The 20420-nt window shown below is 46.3% G+C and overlaps 1 protein-coding gene across 2 annotated transcripts; it reads right to left on the bottom strand.

Annotated features, from left to right (window-relative positions):
- Positions 1 to 1287: 1287 nt before the first annotated feature.
- MAPK13 (mitogen-activated protein kinase 13) lies at positions 1288 to 19973 on the bottom strand. Of its 2 annotated transcripts, none has more exons than XM_090025911.1 (12): positions 19678 to 19973; positions 12276 to 12405; positions 11735 to 11793; positions 10638 to 10746; positions 9063 to 9092; positions 8654 to 8701; positions 7349 to 7463; positions 6162 to 6233; positions 5284 to 5363; positions 4682 to 4760; positions 2528 to 2704; positions 1288 to 2133 (listed from the first exon to the last, which is right to left on the bottom strand). In XM_090025911.1, the coding sequence occupies exons 1-12, from the start codon at positions 19794 to 19796 to the stop codon at positions 2051 to 2053; spliced, it is 1101 nt and encodes a 366-aa protein (XP_089882037.1). In that variant the 5' UTR covers positions 19797 to 19973; the 3' UTR covers positions 1288 to 2050. The 2 variants fall into 2 exon arrangements, with proteins under 2 accessions (XP_089882037.1, XP_089882038.1); XM_090025912.1 differs by having other exon boundaries at positions 2528 to 2701.
- Positions 19974 to 20420: the final 447 nt, after the last annotated feature.

Raw genomic sequence — 20420 nt, 5'->3', positions numbered from 1 at the left:
ATGCTGACCCAGCAGGCTGGGGCTCAAGGGCACAGGGATGCCTGCCAACTAATCCAGCACTGAAGCACTCTCGTGCCCCAGCCAACCCCTCTGCAGCACACTGAGCTGGGCAGATCAGCCCTGGACTGGCAAGCTGATCCTCAGGGTCCCCTGCCAGCTGGAGCTGCTCTGACCCAGCTCAGCGTGCTGCAGTCTTGGGCACACATTCAAAGGCATGCCTAAACTGGTGCAGTAAACACTGGAGTTTCTCACTTCCCATGAATTGCATGTGTAGATGTGCCCTGTATTTCTTACTACTGTATTCAGGTTAAACCTCCCTTAGGACTATGTGAAGACCTGGCCATTAAGAGAGTTGTGGCTCAGCCTCACCTGTGCCTGTTCTGACCCATGTGTCCAGGTACAGGGAATGAAAGTACAAGGGTTTGGCTTGGAGACAAGGTCAGGCTGTAGTCAGTCAGTGGAAAGACTCTAAGAAGGGATTACCGAATTAAAAAGACCACCTGAGAGGAAACAGTGAGGAGGCTGAGCACATAGGAAGAGGATCTGGAAAGGATGGATGGAATAGTTTACCTCATAGGGGAAACACAGTAATCTGTTTAAGGTTCCCGTGTTGGGAGCCTGAAGAAATGGATGTGCCTTCCCTCTGCACTGCTAGTTTGTTAGGAGGTATAGTTGTCCATGTCAGCATGAGGAACAAGGGGCTGATTGGAGCCTATGAGGGTTAGAAGCTGAGCCCAAGAAAAAAGCTAAAGATGGTCATGTAGGAGAAAACCTGGGAGGAGGAACTGGGCCAACAAAAATCTGGGTTGAATATTAGGTTGTTTTGGTTTTATTTTTACCTTTGTTTGATTTCCAGAAGGGGTGGACTCCTGCGACTAGGCTGGAGGACTACATCATCTCAGCAACCTCCTTGCACTAGAAGTTAGCAGGGAGAGTCAGACATGCCCAAAGCTAAATTGCATAAGTTTCTGACCTATTTAGCAGAATTTCATCATTCCTGGTTCTGTTGCCTTTTGGTCTCCCCCACCCCAAAATGATTCAGTTTCATTCTGATATTCTATACTGATAACTAGTACTGCACTAAAACATTTACCAAAGGACACTGTTCTCTTGTCTGCAATTTTTCTTGCTACGTTATAACATTTGACATAGCTAAGATGGTATCTCTATGTTGCCAGCTGCCAACTGCATTTTAACTTGTTAAACATTCATTTTAACACGCCGATTTTTGTCACTATATCTGTATAAGGCATTACTTCAAAAACCAAAACATACTTTTATATTGGTTACTAATCAATGTAGTTTATTATAGAATAAGACCATCATTTGATGGAGATACAGTAATTATTCTTGGCAGTGATCTAATACTCTTAAGTTGAAGTTGATTGCAGAACATTTTTGCAAATCAGGCTACTTTGAGTTAGGTGCTTGCATTTAGGTCTAGCTATCTAAATTAGGAAACCCAGTAACCAAGGGACTCAGAATTAGGGACCGCTTCTTGCCTAAGTTCCCCTGGCAAGTCACTGGCAGAGCTTTCAATAGAGACCAGGAATCCTGATTTCCTGTGTTCTTCTCTAACCAGTGGACCGCTGGCTGTTTTCCAGGCCCCTCCTGCCTGATTTCCAGTGTTTATCTACAAGGGTCCAAACTCCTTTTCTAGGGGTGCTGAAGAAGAAGTGGGCGGCAAATGGAGGGAACAGTGACAAGGAACCACTGAAATATCAGAACACTTGAAATCAACTGGAGAGTCAATGGAAAAAAATGTGAATGAGCACGAAAACCAAAAAGCACCAGGCAAAATTCTCCTGTGTAGGTATTTTAAAATAAGCCATTCATCTTTGGTACTGTTCGATGTTTCAGGTGCAGTTCCCTTCAGTAGGAACAAAGTCCAACACACAGCCAATATCTTTGTGCTCGGGACACACAAAAGATCCAGGTGGCCAGGTATTTCTTGACTTGGATGGGATGTGGTCCAAATCCCAATAGACATCCTCTTTATGATCCAGCATGGGAAGGTTAGCCCCAACTGCAGGTGTCCCAGTGACTGCAGTCATGACAATGACATACCACTCCGCCTCTTGGAGTCCTTCCGGGCAATTGGACTGAAGGAGAGAATCTCACTGTAAATATGCCCTTCAAAACAAGCAGAATAATAATCGATATGAGTAGTGTGTTACTTGATTTTAGAGGATGCTAAAAAGAATGTGACCTTAAGGATAAAGCAGTGTTGTGCTGAGGACCAGAGACCAGATATAAGGTTTCAGCATGTGGACACTGAAATGAAGAGAAGAGACAAAAAAGGTTGTTTGGAAAGATGCAGGCAAACAGCGTTTTCTACAGGTGCAGAAGCCAAAGCAAAGGACAGGGAGTGGCACTGACTGCATTGTCAGCATGTGTGCAGGGGACAAGAAGAAGATGGGAATGACACCTGGCATATTAAGTATGTAGGCAGCTGGTGTTGTGGGGCTGAGAAGTTAAGGCATGGACGGAGTGATGGCAACCCAAAGAAGTTAAATTGCTTACGTACTTCTCCACTCATCTATTGAAAGCTTCTCATGCTCTAGAGTGTCATCATAGGACTGCTGTGCCTCTGTCTCCTCCTCTGTGTCTCTAAACTGGTCAAAATATGAGTGGGCCAGAGCCTCTGTGGCTGTAAGACGCTTTTCCACATCCAACTGTAACATCTTGTCAAGCAAGTCCACTGCTGAAAAAAGAGAGGCACATTGCTAGATGAATAGAGGTTAGGATGTCTGGAATGTAAACCCTGAAATAGCAGCCAAAAGTCAAATGGGTAGCACTTTCATAAAATAAGTGTTCCCATCCATGTAGAAGTGGTAAATTCAAGGAGTCAGTAGTGGATGGTTGATTCCTCAGGCTGAAGATCTGACTAGGGTGTGACACTGCCACCAAACTAATGGTGCTGTTGAAGCTAAGTGCACTTCAAGAACATAACTAACAAACAGTAATTTCAAGATAAACTTTCTTTCAGTCTTAATAGTTTGCTTCTGACCCCCTCAACTCAAAGTATTATCAGCCCAAGTAATCTGTAAAGTAATCTATACTTTGGTTGGCAAACAGGAAGGCAGGAAGCTCAGAAATTAACTCGTCTGTCAGACTGGTTTCCTTTTGGGTTTAACTGCTTGATACCTTTTTTTAAATTGTATTTTCAGTTTGGGAAAGGCTTTTCTTTCCTCATCTATGACCTGCAAGGATAAACAGCTCATTGGGGGAGAAGCTTCATTTTCAAAATGTACACCATGAAAATATAGTAACCAGGTACATATCAGGATGAGAGATATTTGACACATGGCTAAGAGCTCACTTGTATATTTTCCCTGGGTAATAAACCCGACTGCATCAGAAAATGTAATTCTCTTTGGTTCTTCTCAGAGCGCCTTGTGGCTTTGGATCTTAACTCGAAGGGAAAACAGTAGAAAGTGAGCTTGCTTATTTATTTGTTTGACTTAAATGGTACTAATGTGAAAGCACTAGTTTGGCTATAGGCAACTCAAGTCAGAAGTGGCTACATTCGTTCCACAGGCCAAATGGAGCCCAGAGATCTGCAGTATGATGAGTGATTGTCCTCATTCCAGATGAAGGTGTGATCTGCAACCTGAAGGGGCTATTATGTAATACTCCACCAGGCAAGAAGCCATGCTGCTTGGGCACGAGAGCGAGCATTGGATGCTGAGAGCTGTATATCAGTTCTGAAGGGAGGAGCAATCTACTCCATGTAAAACACAGTAAGTATGGTGCTGTACCCTTCCCACTATCACCACCACCACTGCTGCCCAGAACAACCCCTACAGACAAGTGACCTTCAGTTTAGCAAACCTATTAATATCTGAATTTAGGAGAGGAGTTGACTAGACTTGTCCAAGATTGTTTTTCATTCGCATGCTTGCATCTATCCTGTGTAAGCCCAGAAGCTTCATTTGAATTGTTTCTTATTAAAGAACTTCTTCACGGTAAGGGTGGCCGAAATTTGGAACGGGCTTCCAAGGAAAGTAGTGCTCTCCCATACCTTGGGGGTCTTCAGGAGAAGGCTGGATAGGCATCTGCCTGGGGTCATCTGACCCCAGCACTCCTAACTGCCCAGGGAGGGGGTCGGACTTGATGATCTGTTGAGGTCCCTTCCAACCCTAGCATCTATGAATCTATTATAAAACCACGTTCTTTAGACTGCAGGAAAAAGTGAGCTCAGACAAGACATCACAGGATTCTGCAAAATGACTCGTGTTCTGTGCTTAGCACAAACCCTCACTCTGCCTCCCAAGACCTACAGATCCTAGAAACATTTGCTGTTAACACTGTCTTTACACTCATGACAAAAATTCTGGGAAATGTTTGCTTTTTAAAAAGTGCCCAAAGTTATGGGGCATGTTATTTTAAGCAAAAACCAAATACAAAAGGCCGAAAAAATGCTATTTCAATGCCACTAAAGAATCATTTTTCCCACTTAATGACTAAGTACCTTCAGCCCCGTGATGAAAGCTAGTGACTGGGAGAGGCACCACTGGTTCCCTGTAAGAGATAGGGGCAGCAGAGCAGTCAGGTATCAGGGAGCTTTAGGAAGGGGAGGGGGAAGCAGAAGTCACAGCCAGCCCTCAGGAGAAACAGCCTGCTTTAGTTATCATGGAGTGAAGGTGGCATGAGAGAAAGTGGCATGAAGATGACTTACCCAGAGGATTGACTTTTGGGAAAAGCCGAGACAAATCCATTTTAGGAATCTTAGGGAGGGACTGGATATAACTTTTTGCCTGAAAGAGAGGTGGAAAAAACAGTCTGCAGTCTTTCTGAATTGGACAATTGCAAGGGTACACTAGAAAAGTTTGTGTCTAAGGGAGCAGTATCTCAGGCTCCACACTTCCTTAGCCTGTTTCTCGTGAAGTGCTGCTCTCACACACTGGTGAGCCCCACAACTACCCCAGGAAACAGAAATAACCTCGGCTGGAAGATGACTGAGCTGAGGTGGCAACAAGTGAAATCAAGAAATGATTTGCCCAAGTCACACCAAGAATCAACATCAGGTGCAGAACCATGGAGTCCTGACTTTCAGTCCGTGCTCCACACCTGTCCCCTCCAGGAGCACCTCCTGGCAAACGGGGAACTCTTCCCGCATCTCAGGAGAATGGGAAATGTTGCTGCATGAGTAGAAAGGATTCTGTTACTAACTGCACCCATGCACATTGCGAAGACATTGTGGTACCAACTTATCTTTCCATAGCTTCCCCAGCAATGCCTTCAGAAATAAAGCATTGGTCCTGGTGAGTTTTTTCTTACCGCTTTGTCCTCCAGTTTCTCCACAAATTCCTCTCCTGGGTGCCCTGTTACTTTCAGGATCTGAGTCAGCTGATCTAGATCTGGGAGTCTGAGTTAAAGGTTGAACACTTTGGAGCAAATCCTGGAGCCAGTTAGCAGCCCAAGTGCACAGGCTGGGAAAGTCAGTGAGGATTAAGGAGGCTGAGGGCTAGTCTACATTACAAAAATTTGCAGCTATAGCTGCACTGGTATAGCCCGCTAGTTAAGGCACGACTTATACTGGCAAAAGGAGTTATATTCTGATATACACATCCACAGTTGACTTAAGCTGTATCAGCAAAAGGACTCTGACTGGTACAAGTTGCATCTAGATGGGGGATTTTCCAGCAGTTAGGGGTGCCTGGTACATTGTTTCTTTCCCACTGTTTTGATGGCAACATAGCTGATAAAACGTTGTACACAGACCTGGCCTGAATTTAGTTCCCACTGGCTCTGTTTCAACTAACACAGAGTCAGGGCTGCAGTACCCCCAAATCAGTGGCAATTTCTCGCAAGATTTTGGCATGGAGCATTTGGGTTCACGAAGCTTGCGCCAACCCCTCCATCTTTGGGTGCCAGCAGTCCCCACAGAGCTGTGTTGTGCCATTTGATTTTCCCCCTCCTATCTTGCTTAGTTTCTCCCCACATAAGAGAACCCACTGAGCCTACTGTGTTCAGGGACATTATGCCTGCCATAGGACACAGGACAGGATTTATCTTTCAGTAAGCCACATCTGCACTTCTTTCCCCTAGTACCTCCACCCTTGCATACTTGGAACAGCACATTTGCATGTAGCCAGAGCATCTCTATTGGTTGTTCCCCAGATTTCCAATTCATCTGCAGCACTTTGAAAGGATACAATCTTTTCCTTTAAACAGTGTTTTCCCAGTCAGCATTTCTGCCATGATACAACCGACAGACCAGATGTCCACTATTCAGGGAAAGGCGGAGAGGAATGTGAGAAAGAATGAAGTGGGGTTAGGGAAGAAATAGTTGCAACTGAGGTGTTTTGCTTCTGAGGACTGCAACCCTTGCTGAATTATTTAGCCATTAGTCTGAGTTGCTAAGAGGAACATGGTATCTGAGTGATGGAAGGTGTTTTGCTACAGGTTTGGTGGGGTGAGTTCAAGCTAGACTTACGTCGAAGGCTGCCATCTTTTTAACCCAGCTATAAATGGGTGAGAGCCAAAGGTAGCTGGATGTGATGCCAGCCACATCACCCCTTTGTCTGCCTTTGGCTACGAAACTGGTGTGCCTTATCCATGCTAGCCAAATAGGCTGTCAAGCTCTGATGGACCTTCCTTGGTTTCATCCCTACCCTTGGCCCTCACAGGCCACGTCCAGACAAGCATGAGCACTTGTTTCTCTGGGAATAAGTAGCAGCTGCACACCTTATGCCGCTGCTACTTGTCCCTGGGGAACACCTGTGCCACATGTGCTCTGGCGTGCAGCAGGTTACCCAGGGTGGGGTAGGGGAAGCTGGGGCCAGCAACCTGACCTAGGGTCGTGGGGGCCTCGGGGAGCTGCAGCCATGGCACTTCTGCAGCTGGGAGCCTGGCCAGCAGCTGAAGCGTGACTCAAGCTGGCCAGGCTCCAGTTTTGGATCTGCACACACTGCCACCATATGTGCCACCCTGCTTTGTTTTGGGGGGGTGGGTTTTTTTGACTCCAGGACCTCCTGGGGTCAACCCCCTACTCCCCCACGCTGCAAGGGAACAGTGCAGGGAATGCCTGCATGTGCGGTGTGTGGTGCTGCAGACCTGTCTTCAGTGCCGCAGACCTCACGTCCCCGTTCGTCTGGACGTGGCCACCTGTTCCTTTTGGGCTACCTTTGAATTCAGCTGTACCAAAGGCAAAAGCTTTGGGCAACAGTCCAGCTGAGACTGTCTCCTAGCGGGGAGCTTCATAACTTCTGTGGAAGATACATTGATGAGGAGGAATTAAAAACAATCAGGAGATGGAGGATTGTGTGAGATTGCTCCCAGCCCTCAAGCAGGGCCCCAGTGCTGATTCCCAGACAGCCGCAGCTGAAATGGTTTAACTCACCAGTCTGATTGTAATGCATCCAGTTCAGAATGACTTCTGGCGCTCTGTACCATCGTGTCACCACATATCCCGTCATTTCAGAATCTGCATGTCTTGCCAAGCCAAAGTCCAAGATCTACAGCTCAGCAAAGGAGCAAGACAGGGGGAGTGGGGAAAAGGGAAAGAAAAATCCTGCAGGTGTGTGTGAATCTATTTCCATGGGTAAAGAAAGTGGATCCAATCAGATAGTAATGAAACTGTAACTGCCTTGGAGACACGTAGGGTATAGTTCAGCGAGATAACAGGATTGTCTTAATTGTACTGGGAATTACAAGTAGGCTGTAAAACTAGATGTAGCCTCAAGGGAGTATGCAGTGTTGTAAGGCCTGCAAGATCACCGCCTTTCTTGAACCACTGCCTTTCACTCCCCCATTCCCTGCATGCTCAAGCATCTTGGGGGCCAGTGACAGCATCTCTAGCTTGTTGACAACAGGTGGCCTCTTCCTCCAAATGGAGCTGAGCACGGTTTGACCTGACTTGACCCTTGGAGTAGATGGGGCCAAGTCACTTTAACACTCATTACACAAAGCATGCCGGACTTTCAATCCACCAGGGCTCTAACAAGTCCTTTGTAGCAGGTGTTGAAAATGCCTTTGTCCACAATTGTAACCAGTCTGTTTCAGCTCTGGTTGATGGAAGCTGAGGAAGAACTGTGGCTGACCCTAGTTCCATCTACAGGTTATTTTCCTGGTATGTAAGTAACTGTAAGGCACTGAATGCATTTAGCAAGTCACTGAACTTCAGCATAGTACAAGTTTCCCTGGCCAACCACAGGGGTTAGGTTCCTGAAAGTTACTGTGGTTGGCAAAACCGGCGGGGCTGGGGGAGCAGGGGCTGGGGGTGGGTGGTGAGGGGCACCAGCAAGGCTGTAGGGGGAGTGCAAGGCATGAGCAGGGCCAGGGGGGCCATGGAGGGTATTTTCAGACTGTACCCCCCTTCTCTGAAGCATGGGTACTCAGAACTGTGGTTGGCAAGGGAAACCTGTAGTAACTGCACCATGGCAGGCTGTTCACTCCAAGGCCAGGCCCTGATTCAAAATGGTACACGTGTTTATGTGTAACTTTAACCACAGGAGTTCATTGAGCGCCAAGTATATTAAGCACTGACTTCAACTGCCATGTGCTTAAATGCACTGAATCGGGCCTCAGAATATAATAGGAGCCCCAAAGACACATTAATGCCAGGATTCAAGCACTTGGAGCACTTCCCCAGTTATCCGATATGCTACATTTCTCACAGGCTGGAAAGTGGCACCTTTATTCTTACCTTTAGTTCACAGTCTTCATTCACAGCCAGATTGCCTGGCTTTAGGTCCTGAGACAGACAAAATCAGAATAGTCAGATTGCAACTCAGTACCCAAGATACTGATGTGATAAGTTCAGCACCCATATAAATTACAAGGACCTTTCTTTCCTGGAGCTCTTTCATTTAAGGAGTGTCACAAAATGTAACATTTTATCGAACTATTGCTGAGCTATTAGAGCAAAGCCAGGCGTATGTAAGGCAGGAGGGAATAAAATGAGACAGCCAAAGAGAAGGGGGTTTTAGTCTAGGGAGTACTTAGGGAAGCAAAGACAATGTTCAGGGACCCAGCAGAAGCTGTTAACTTTATGGCTGAGTTGTGGTTCTGTCTGAACGGAAATAAAATTAGAGTAATGAAGCACAGGGACTTACCCTGTGAATGATTCCAGCAGAATGAATATACTGCAATAAAAAGGGAAGCCACAGTGTGATCACCAGCCAATAAATCTTTCCTTTCCCCAAAGGAGAAACACATGTTACAAGCAGGAGTCTGCCTGCTGAGACAAAAACAACTTGAATTCTCCCTCTCCAAGACCCGTGCCCTCAATCCTGTGACTCTACAGTACAGGTCACAGCTGTGGAGGAGAAACAACCGCTGCTAAAAGATAAATGGCAAGCTAAAATGGTAGCTAAAACCTATTTCATGTATTAAATTCCTCATAATAGGTGTAATTATGATACTGCCCTGAAGAAGAGGCATATCTGGTCTGGAGTGAAAGGTGTTTAAATCGGTTATAGACATTCAGCCTCAAACTTCTCAATTGGCTAGGTGGAGTCCTGAATGAGCAGGAGTGTGAGCACGTGGAAGTCTTTGGTTCGTCTGGATTATTTAGGAGGTGGACTCGAGCACCCAGCACACATGATTGGGACCCAAAATACAGCTTCTAACCAGGCTCTTCACAGATGTGCTACATGGCTTTTGGGAAACCGCTTAATTTCTACATAGATTTTTCCCAACTCTAAACTGGAGATAATAATGACCTGGAGAAAGTTGTTATGTAGTTAATTCACTAATGCTTCTAAAGTGCTGTTAGAGCTTCAGATGAAAGTCCTATAGTGGGATGTATTCATTTAATATCTCAACAGTTCAGTGGTTAAAAAAGTGATTTCCAACCAGGGTACTGTAGCACCCCGGATTGCCACGAGATCCTTTTAAGGACGCTGTGAGGTTCCACGCAATATTATGTGTACAAACACATACATAATTCCCAAAATAAGCCTAAAGGGTTCAGACAAGCTCAGATGTGTGGTATGTGGCACCACAGACCCATCTGCAGTGCCACATGCCACGCATGTTGGCATTCCCCATGCTGCTACTTTGCAGTGCAGGGGGTGTTTCTGACCCTGGGAAAAACCAGGGTGGCACATGTGGCAGCAGCACACGCTGCCCAAAACCGGAGCCTGGTCAGCTGGAGCCAAGCTCTGGCTGCTGGCCAGGCTCTCTGCTGCAGGAGCACCATGGCTGCTGCTCCCGGAGGCTCCCAGGACCTGTCAGTCTCAGTTGGCATAGAGTAACTGAGAATGATTGCAGCTCTCTTCTCCAAAAGGCGAGTAAAGGAGGGAGTCAACAGAAGCTGCATTTGCTAAAAAGCCTCTTGCCACCCTGCTGAGTTTTGCTAAGCCCCTCGCATTTCAGCCAACTGAACAAAGCAAATCAATTGCCTTCATAGAAAGAAATGGCATGACCAGGACCATGTAAAGACTAAAGCTGTTTTATTGCTGGGTGCTAGATCCAGATTAGTTTAGTAAGAAAAGTGGTTTTTTCAGTGGGTAAACTTAGAGGTACTGCTTTTGTAAGGATGATGGGCCATAAGGTATTCTGTCAACAATCTAATGGTCCACTCAAGGGTGATACAGAGTATGGACTTTTCTTAAAAGAGGTGGTGATTCAGTGGGTAAATCTGTTAGACCCCAATCCTTACTTTTAGCTTTTCCATACCCACCTACCTTCAACCCTTTCAGCATTTGATAGACCAGGTACTGGATCTTTTCATCGCTGAACTCATGTCCCATGATCTTTTGTAAGTCTGTCTGCATGTATGGCATCACCAGGTAGCTAAAAGGCAGTAAGACAAGTCCCTCAGTCTAGGAGAAAAACATAGGAAGCCATGCTAGCCTTGTTCTCGCTATGAAGGTAAGACCAGTTGCTGCATGTGTGTAACTGTGTTACTAAGACAACTATTGAGGATCTTGGAGTTGTTACCTGTTCCAACAATTTACTTTTAGCACACTCCTGAGCTTGGAATATCATCTCTGTTCACTGTACTCTAGTTTTCATCGGGTGTGAAGTTCAAATGAAAGCAATGCCAGACTTTTAAGGTCCTGATTCAGTTGACTGAGATCTCAGCGACGTGCACATCCAGACAGTTCTGCACTACCTACTGTCTGGAGCTTCTTAATGATTTTAAAGGGGGTCTTTCAAAACTGCTGTCCTGGCTTCCAAATTTATCCCCACACCATACCATATTCCTTCTGCTTGCTGCTTTTTGCAGCTTAATCTTAAGGCTCGGATGAAGAAGTATTAACATTAACATTTTTTCAAGGACTTGAGCAGGGTGGACCAGGATCACGCTGACTCTACCAACAGGTAGATTAGAATCTGACTCTTTCCGTTCTAATAGCCTACGTTCTCATCCATAACGTTCTTCCTTTATTGTGACTTTTAATACACCAGCATCACAAAATCACTGTTCTAACGCATGTAATTCTTTCTTGGGAACATTATGTGCCCATCACCATTATATCTTGCTATTTCAATTACAAGAAATTACATGCACGATACATGTGCACACAATATGACGTGCATGAGCTGCTTAGGTTTCCCTTAGCGATTTTAGTAACTAGATTTGATCTGTGCTTTTGACCTTCCTTGTATAGACTTCTTTAGGAATTTTGGGCTTCAGATAGGCCTCTTTTTAATCAGTTCATGTCATTGTGTTTCAGGGTGGCACACTATTCTTCCTTCAAGTGTATGTCTGCAGTTGTCCTGGACAATGACTGAACATAAGGAATTCAAAACACTTGGAAAAAAGCCACAAACTTACAAGTCTTGGAATCCACTGAAAGAGGTGGCTGAGGTGAAGACATCAAGCAATCCAATGACCTGCAGGACAAGTGAGGTCAACATGTAAGCCTTGAAAACACACATATAGGAGGACAGGCATCCTCTGTATCAGACCTCAGTTCAAGAGTCGCATGTCAGTGACAGTTCAGGATTCCAAGTGAGGAATTTAGAAATCCTTTAATAAGTCTTAGGGTTGATTCCCTTCTTACATGCATCTTAAGGAGCCCATCGTAAGTCCAACCCCATTGCAGAAGCAGTGCTTGGGTGGCAAGAACTCTAGACTGAACAACCACAGCAAATGCATGGTGCTCCAGATTCAAAAGAGGATGCTCTCACAGGTGAGCTTGATGCCCATTAGCAGGAAAACCTCACCTTGCTCCACCTTTTGGAACACTATGGGGGTTTTTCTTCTTGGGGTCACTCTTCATCTTTGGGCAAAGCAATGATTCAAATGTTGAGAACCTGGGGAGCTGCTCCTTGAGGTCCCCTTTCTGGGTAAATTCAGAGCAGCGGGTACTCACATTCTCGTGTTGCATATGTTTCAGCAGCATGAGCTCTCTGTATGCTCTCTTGGCAAAGATCTGAGACTGGAATGGGCGGCTCAGCTTCTTGATGGCCACTTTCTCGCCTGTTTTCTTATCTATGGCTGAACTGTGGCAAACACAGAAATGGTTCTAACTCACAGGGTCCAATATACTGTGCAATCTCAAGTCACCTAACAGGAAGCATGGATTTTGGAAGCTGGAGCTGATAAGGAGGAGGGGTGTTTTCCCTTCCCTCCCTCTTTCCACTATGTACACAAATGTGCAGCTGGGCCTGCATATGCTAGCACTGTACTTCAGTTCTTTCCGCAGCATTGCTAGCAGAAACAGGCCTTAACTTTCTAATTTTTAACATAGAGACACTGATAACACCTGCCTACCTTAAGGCTGGATGAAGGCAGAGCAAGGTGTCAACTTAAAGACTAACTGGTTCAGAGATGCATAAGGTAGGTCATCTATGAAAGCTCGCATCTCTCTGAACCAGTTAGTCCCTAAGGTGCCGCCCTGCCCTGCCTTCTACCTAACTTAACATTAATGTGGCTAACTTAAGGTAGGATAAGAGTAACTATAAATGGAAGAACTTATCTGGGATGTGGTGGGTATTCCTTCACTTTAAGTGGGACCAGGCCACTTTTCTAAGTGGTGTTCTCTAATACAAACCAAAGTTACAGACTTGACGCAGCTGTTACTGTATGGTAGCATCTGACCTTAATCTATGAATTTATGTTTGTAAAGTGTTCTGAACAGGAAAAGTTTATGTTTTAGGTGTTTAGAACTGGAGAGAAATGCACTTTTGAAGGGAGTGAATAGTATTTAGCACTCAAGTCCTTTTCCTGTTCAAAGCACTAAATCTCAGCATACCTATCAGAAAGGAATTGTCTCTGGTTTAAAGACATAGCCATGGAAGCAGCAAGGGATAGAAAGAGAGGTGTTATCACAACCAGGATTAGAACACTGGAGTTCCAGGTTTGGTCCCAAGCTTTGAAGATGACGAACCCCCAAGTCACAGCCCCCCAGCAGCGCCTGAGCCCCAACTATCACCCATGGGAGGTGGCAGCTGCTGCAGCTGAAGCTAAGTGCAGAGCCCAGCTTCCCCACAGCCCCCCATCCCTCCGTCCCTTCTTTCACGGGCAGCACTGTCAGAGCAGAGCCCATGGTGGGAGTGGGATGCAGGCTGCCCGCTGCAGGCTTGGAGCTCCCCACCCTGATGCCTTGCCCCTGGGGGCTCCACGGGCCAGTGGGAAGGACCTGGCTTGGGAGGGAGGGAGCACCACGCTGCCATGGCTGCCAAGCTGAGGCACCCCCTGCTCGCTCAGCAGCAGGATGGGCACAACTCCTCACTGTGGTGGCCATGCTGGTACAGCACTCCCTCCCACAGTGGGTCCCACCCGCTGGGCCGCAGAGGCGGCTCCTGCCCAGATCTGGCCCAGCCCAGCTTCAGCCCCACACCCTGCTATGGGCGCAGAACTCTTGGGGCACATTTATTGCGGCCCCAGCTGCCGATGTTGTGATCCCAGTTGCGGTTGCGACCCACGGGTTGGGAACCAGTGTGTTCAGGTGACACTCGCACTCCTTTTTGAAGTTCTTTGGCAGAATTGCCAAGAAGTTGGGCATTAGATTTAACCAGCAAGTGGACAGAGAGAAAAAGCCACCGGGCTTCTTTCAGAGATTGCTGTAATTGTTTGGATTCTTTCCAGGATTTCTCAAGATATAGGACGTTGCAGAGGAGTCTCTCTACTGAGCATCATGAGGCAGTTCAGCTAAGCTGGCCCACACTTGACCTCTGGGAAAGGTTACCTGTATGTTAAGGCTGACAGCTTCCAGCTGCTAACTGAGGGGAGAGGTGGGAAGGGCTTTCTGGAGCAAACCTCTCTGTTGGGTTGACACTCCCTGCTGCTTTGGAATTCCTTATCTCAGCTTGTAAGAAACTTGGAGGTTGTAAATCAATAGAGATTGTTTGCTGTGGCTGGTAATGGAGCAGCCCATGGGAAGCTTAATGTTATCACTCTGCACATTTCATCCCAAAGCCAGTTTCTGTCTATGAACAGAGCGCCCCTATTCTTGCATCATTTCTTGAAGAGAAGGATGATTTCCCCAACGCTCCCATTTGCTCACTCGGACAGGTTCCAGCCCTGGTTCTTTCCTTTGCATCTGTAGTAGACCCAGAATTTGGATCTACAACAGATGCTATGGAAATCATCTGGGAGTATAAAATGCAGTAATTGCTCTATAACTAATGGTTCAGACAAACAGTATTTTTCCAGGATTTTGGCAGACTCGCAAAGCAGTCAGTTGGATTTTCAATCAGGCTGCTAATGTCTGGGGCCGGCTCTTGATGCATCTGCTAATTTTAAATGGCTCTCAGTCATGATGTGTTCTGACTTCTTTGGGAAGCAAGAGTGATAAAAGAAGATGCCCTGGTGGCAACAGGCAAATAGCAACACTTCTTAAGAGCAGGGGCAATCAGGAAAAAGACAGGGTTATGTTGAGTTTATGGATGTGTGTGTGGCTTCCTTCTGTGCCTGTCTCCTCCATCCAGTGGTGGCTTTCACTACAGAAGAGGTACCTGCAAAGGTATTAAGGACCTTTAAAAATGCAGTCCAGTGTTGTGTAAGTCCCTCGAAATGCCTATCAGCACATTTGGGTGCCTCAGTATTATTGTAAATCTGGATCTAAATCTTTCTCATCAGACAAATACATAAATAGTGGTTGGAGACTGAAGTTAGCAGTAGGTCCATTTTTCTTATATAGAAAGGAAGCTGAGATGTAAGTCTTCAGGCTGACTTTGCTAGACAGTCCAAATATATCATCTAGCTGCAGAGGCAAAAGCATCGGTAACTGGGAAGAAACTGAACAAAAATTGTCTTTAAAAATGCTGTACCTGGAGAGTTAGATGACATCTTTGGCTGGTTTTACTGATGTTTGATAATTGGGAGCACTGGAATTTCTAGGTCAGTATCACTTCTCATTTGTTTTACCTTGGAAAGGAGCTTGTCAAATTTATCTTAATTTTTATGTAAAGATCTGTTGCATCAAACCTCTGTTACACCCCTTAACTTGCTTGTTAACCACAAGTAGGTCAGACTTATCTGGTTTGGACTTGAGAGCGCTACTTTGTCTTGCATGCATATATTCAGTGATATAACAACTCTGTTCTGTAAAGCAAAGCAGGGAGGAGAATATTTACAGACCCTCTGGTTTCGTGATAAGTGCCCTAGACACTTAGCTGTTTGGGCATAAGATGCTGGGGGTCTTTGTCCTGCTAGTGATGGGGTTTGGTTAACTCCATTTTTGGGCCCTGTCACAACCCAAGCCCATACATTTGCAGAACCATACACTTAGAGGGTAGCTTAATCAACCTTTTGCTGTGTTTCATCCAAGATGCAGCTGGGCTTTGTAAGCCAAAGGAAGTCCTTTCTGACATTGCAAGTACCGTCAGCAAAAATGTGTTGCATTTCTCCATTGTCTGTTTCCTGTGCAATCAGACTTGTGAAACTTTGAATGATTGGTGTGTTACATGAGTGTCGGTCCTCGCCCTATGCATGCTGTATCAGATATGTTCAATGGTTTAGTCTGTGAGCCTTGCATTTTTGGAACAAAATTAGACTTTCACTCACGCTACCTTGTATTTGTTGTCTATACTTTATCTAGTCAGTCTCTAATAGAACTGCTGTCATTGAATTGAAAGGGTGTCCCACAGAATCCTTCGGCCTATATGGCTGGGTCCAGATGGGCGCTGTGTGTGCAGTGCCGGGGGGGGGGGGCGCAAGTGCAATGGGGTGACCGTCCTGGGCGCCAAAGCAAAGGAGTGCTAACAGGCGCTGCCCAGCCTGAGCAGGGTGCAGAACAGAGCCTCAAGCAGCACATTAGGGGGGCATGGGGACAGGGGAAGGGTGGCTCCCACCGCTGCATGTACTCCCAGGCAAGCATGGGGGCGGCATGTGCCTCCCAGATCTGTGCACAGGGCAAGGGCGGGCTGCCACTGTGGGCTTTGTCCTGGGCACCAAACTTCGTTGCTACGGCACTGAGTATATGGTGCCACACACCACACATGCAGAAGCACAAGGGTTTTTTTGTGATCTTGGGGTAAAAAAAAACACACTGAAAAAAAGCGGGGCAGCGTGTGTGGCGGCAGCCCGTGCTGCCCAAAACCAGAGCCTGACTGGCCGGAGCCACATTCCAGCTACTAGCCAGGCTTCCTGCCATGGCTGCAGCCCCAGGAGGCCCCCAGGACCCTAAATAAGACTCTGGGGCCAGCACGTTTGCTGGCCTCAGCCTCCCCAACCCCACGTGAGGGAACCTGCCACATGCCAGAGCACGTGTGGCATGGGCATTCCCTGGGGACAAGCAGCAGTGGCACAAGGTCCCCAGGGAAACAAACATCCACGCTTGCCTGGACGCACCCCATGGTTTTATCTGGACTCTTTCTGTTCTTTTCCATCTCATTACAATTCATTTAATTGGCTTGACTACAAGTATCAGCACCTCCAGAAAGTTCTTGGTCAGCTCGGCTTACAAGATGGTTCTGCTCTAGTGTCAAAACGGCATGGCTTTTACGGAAGCTGAGCTTTTTCACGAGAGTCACCAACTCAGCACATTTCCCAAACACTTAATACTTGCAGAACAGAATCGTATGTACATCTGAGCAAGAATCAGCCACTCTAAGGTGCTCTTGGCGAAGAAATTATTCCTTTGCAGTTTAGCATTTAATGGAGTGAGGCAAAACATTGTTACTATCCGATACTCATTTATGCAGCGGAACCTGTCTCTTTCACATGAACGAGTTTCATGTTCAGGAATTAATGTCTCTTAAGATAGCACCAATTCAGGCATTGAGGGTGCAAGCTCATCATTTGATGGCAGAATTTTGATTCAATTGCAGATGGAGTGAAGGTAAAAAGCAGGGTGAAATAAATAAATGAGCTGGAATCAGTACTGAAGAGGGGATGACAGGAGAAAACCCTCTTGTGATGATGAAAGGTAAGCCTCGCCTAGTACTTCTAGTCAGACTCCAGCAGATGTCTTTTGTGGAGCTGCTACTCTGGGGGAGTAAGAAGGATAAGGGAGGACTGAATGGATCACATATTTAAATATTTCCCAAGGCTACTTTCTTATTCTTAGAGTTAATTTGTCCTTTGTGCAGTAGCTTCTGCCCTGTGAAACAGGTAGTTAACCCCTCTGTCCACAAACCTGTCAACATGGGAAAGTCTTTCTGATATAATTTTAGGATTTTCTGTATAACATTCACACTTGACTTCAGGTTGTATTTATTGTTCAATCCAGTTGAAATGAATGGGGTGGGAACCAGTTAGCCGGATAACCAGTGTGAACTATAGCTTCTGGTGCATCTGGTGTTGGGTATGTTAGACAGCTTTCTTTGCTGCGTTCTTTCAAACAAAGGTTCTGCGGATTTCAGGTATTAGAAGGAGGGAGCAAAAGTGATCCCTATGAGACCTATCGCTGCTGGGATGACTGTTGATTTGTCAAGAGTCCCAATACCAAGTTCTAATAAATTGCTCCATTTTTTTGTCCATTTTAAACACCTGGAAGAACACAGAGAAGCTGTTCCAAGAGCACTGTACATCAGTACTGTAGAAAGAAACATCCCAGTGGTTCCCAGCAGAGGACAGCAAATCCTAACTCCCTACATTTCCATTCATGCTTCCCCCAGGAATTGAACACCAACATTGAGCCTATAGTATAGCATTCATTGAACAGGTAATAGTGATACCACTTGACTTACTCACCTGTATCTAGCTCCTTTTTCTGGGAATTTCTACAGTCGCTGAGAACCTTTCTTTAAAAGGGACCAGAATCATATTTCTTTCATTTGTGTTTTGATTTCTTTATGATGTGTAAGGAACCCTCCAAAAGATGTATCCCTCTCTCCTTCCCTCTCCCATCCCCTCTATCTTTAAAACCTTCACAAAGATCCAAAATGTCAAGCCAGGCCTTTCCTGTCTACCTAAACGTCTCCTTAGCATGTCTTAGAGAAATACAATTTCTAATATAAGAAATGAGGAGCAGAAGCAACCCTTCCAGTGTATCTTTACATGCCATAAAGAAGTGAACACCATTGCGCAACCTCATATCCAGTGGCCCTGGGATGCGAAGCAAGGGTGTTTCATAATCCTTGTTCTGACAACTGAGGAACATTTCTGCAGAATACCTAGAACAGGGAATACTTCTCTTCCTTTCATGGCATGGGACACAGGATAAAGTTTACATCCACATGGAAATCAGTGGAGTTGTATTAGATTTACAGCAGCGTAACTGAGCAGAATCCAACCATACACATTCACATGTGTCACGGCTGCCTTTGTTCAGCCGGTTTGACTAATAGTGACTGAAGTGCTCTTTGTGTGGTCTTATTCATTCAGTCTGAGAACTCATCATCAATAGATTCCAGGGTGTCACTGATGAGGGATTGCATTAATATGAAATAACGTAGCTTGTTAGATATTGAATTAACATAGAAATGTTGAGCTGGAAGGGACTTCAAAAAGTTTTCTTATTTCAACCTCTGGTCTGAGGCAGGATCAAGTGTCCCTGGACCAGGGGCAGGGAATTATTTCAGGTGGAGGGCCGCTTACTGAGTTTTGGCAAGCCATTGAGGGCCACTTGACAGGCAGCCAGAGGCAGATAAATTTTTTAGGGGCTCCATGGGCTGGAAAGTATGGCCTGGCGGGCTGCATCCGGCCCACATTTTGCCCACCTCTGCCCTAAACCATCCTGAATAGATGTCTGTCCTAATCTTGAAGACCTCCACTGAAGGGGATTCCACCACCTCCTCAGGTCACCTGTCCCAACGCTTAATTATCCTTACAGTTAGAAACTTTTCCTAATGTCCAACTTAACCCTTCTGTGTTGCTTCATCAGGAGAGACCCTTTCCCATTGGGGAATGAGAGACAGTCTGTGCATGTCTCCAAATCCTTTTTGGGGAAAGAGTATCACTGCTGGAAACAGACTTTTGCCTTCTGGCACTATTAGCCCTGCCTCACTTGTATCCTGGTCACCGCTAAGAGAAGGGAAAGAGAGGGGCTGAACAAGTCAAGTCAAACCTACGGGACGAGACTCTATTCCCTGTCATCTGGGGTAGCCCCGGCAGAAAGCGTACCGATTGTGTAACAGGGAGGCCCAGCTCTTTAGGCAGTAAATGCCCTAACACGCAAACTAACAGCTGCTCAAGCTGGAAGTGAAAGAAGTTACAACAGTCATCTTCTTCGCCTAACATGCAGACGTATTTCACAACGGTGGAGCACAAGGAGGAACCTCCCTTGTTTTCTTCCCATGAGCCCATGCTTTAAGCTCTGACCACCCCATTCGTTCCCCTCCCACTTGCCAGGACCCTTGGACCAAGGAAAAACAAGACCCACTCACCAGACAGAGCCATAAGCCCCAGATCCCACGGGGATGATGGACGTGTATCTTCTGGGCAGCTCCCAGACGGTTTTGTTTACTTCCTGTCTGTAGAACCCTTTTCTCCTTGACATGTTCATGGTCTCCCGGGTCCTGGAGTGACGTCCTCCCAGCGCACAGGACTACACTGATGCTTCTGGGGGGAGACGAGGGGGAGGCAAAATTCCCTAATTGTTCCTTTTGCCTGGGAGGACAGTCCTGGACAGTTTCCTTCTCGAGTTTCAACTGCCCTGTGCAGGATGGTATACGTCCCTCCTCCCTCCGCCCCCACATCAGCCCAGTGACGAGGCATCAGGTTTCACAGACACACCTCTACCTCATACAGGTACTTGTGGGGCCTCTCTACAGGAGGGAGGAGCGAAGTCCTCCAGGCTGGACACGCCTCTATCTCATAAGGCACTTCCCAGTCCTCTCCTGTCCAAGCAGTTGAGCAGCAGCTGGCAGGTGCCTGCAAAATGTGGAACCAGAAGCTGCTATTCACACTGGGGATCTCTGGATTCCTGAAACCTTCCCCCTTGTCCACAAGTGCACTCGCCCTTCATTTAAAATTTCCTTTATGTGTTACATCAGGTCCTGTAAAAATCAAGATTCTTCCAGAGGTGGATGAGGATTGTGTTGTGGACGCCAAGAAACCTGGGGTCTAGTTCAAGCTTGGCCACTGACTCTCTGTATGACCCCAACCAAATCACTTCTCTCCCTGTCTG

Source organism: Crocodylus siamensis, chromosome 13 (assembly GCF_052110815.1).
Source record: "Crocodylus siamensis isolate JL-2025a chromosome 13, ASM5211081v1, whole genome shotgun sequence".
Taxonomy (NCBI): Eukaryota; Metazoa; Chordata; order Crocodylia; family Crocodylidae; genus Crocodylus; species Crocodylus siamensis.
The sequence above is the reverse complement of the archived record's forward strand: the minus strand, read 5'-3'. Positions and strand labels throughout refer to the sequence as shown.

Bases quoted from the DNA above. Each gene is read 5' to 3' on its own strand.
- MAPK13 (XM_090025911.1), bottom strand. From the start codon at position 19,796: ATGAACATGTCAAGGAGAAAAGGGTTCTACAGACAGGAAGTAAACAAA. The intron at 10,747-11,734 runs GTAAGTTTGTGG...ACTGCCTTTTAG, and splicing joins TTCAGTGGATTCCAAGACTT to CTACCTGGTGATGCCATACA. The intron at 8,702-9,062 runs GTAAGTCCCTGT...TGTCTGTCTCAG, and splicing joins CTGCTGGAATCATTCACAGG to GACCTAAAGCCAGGCAATCT.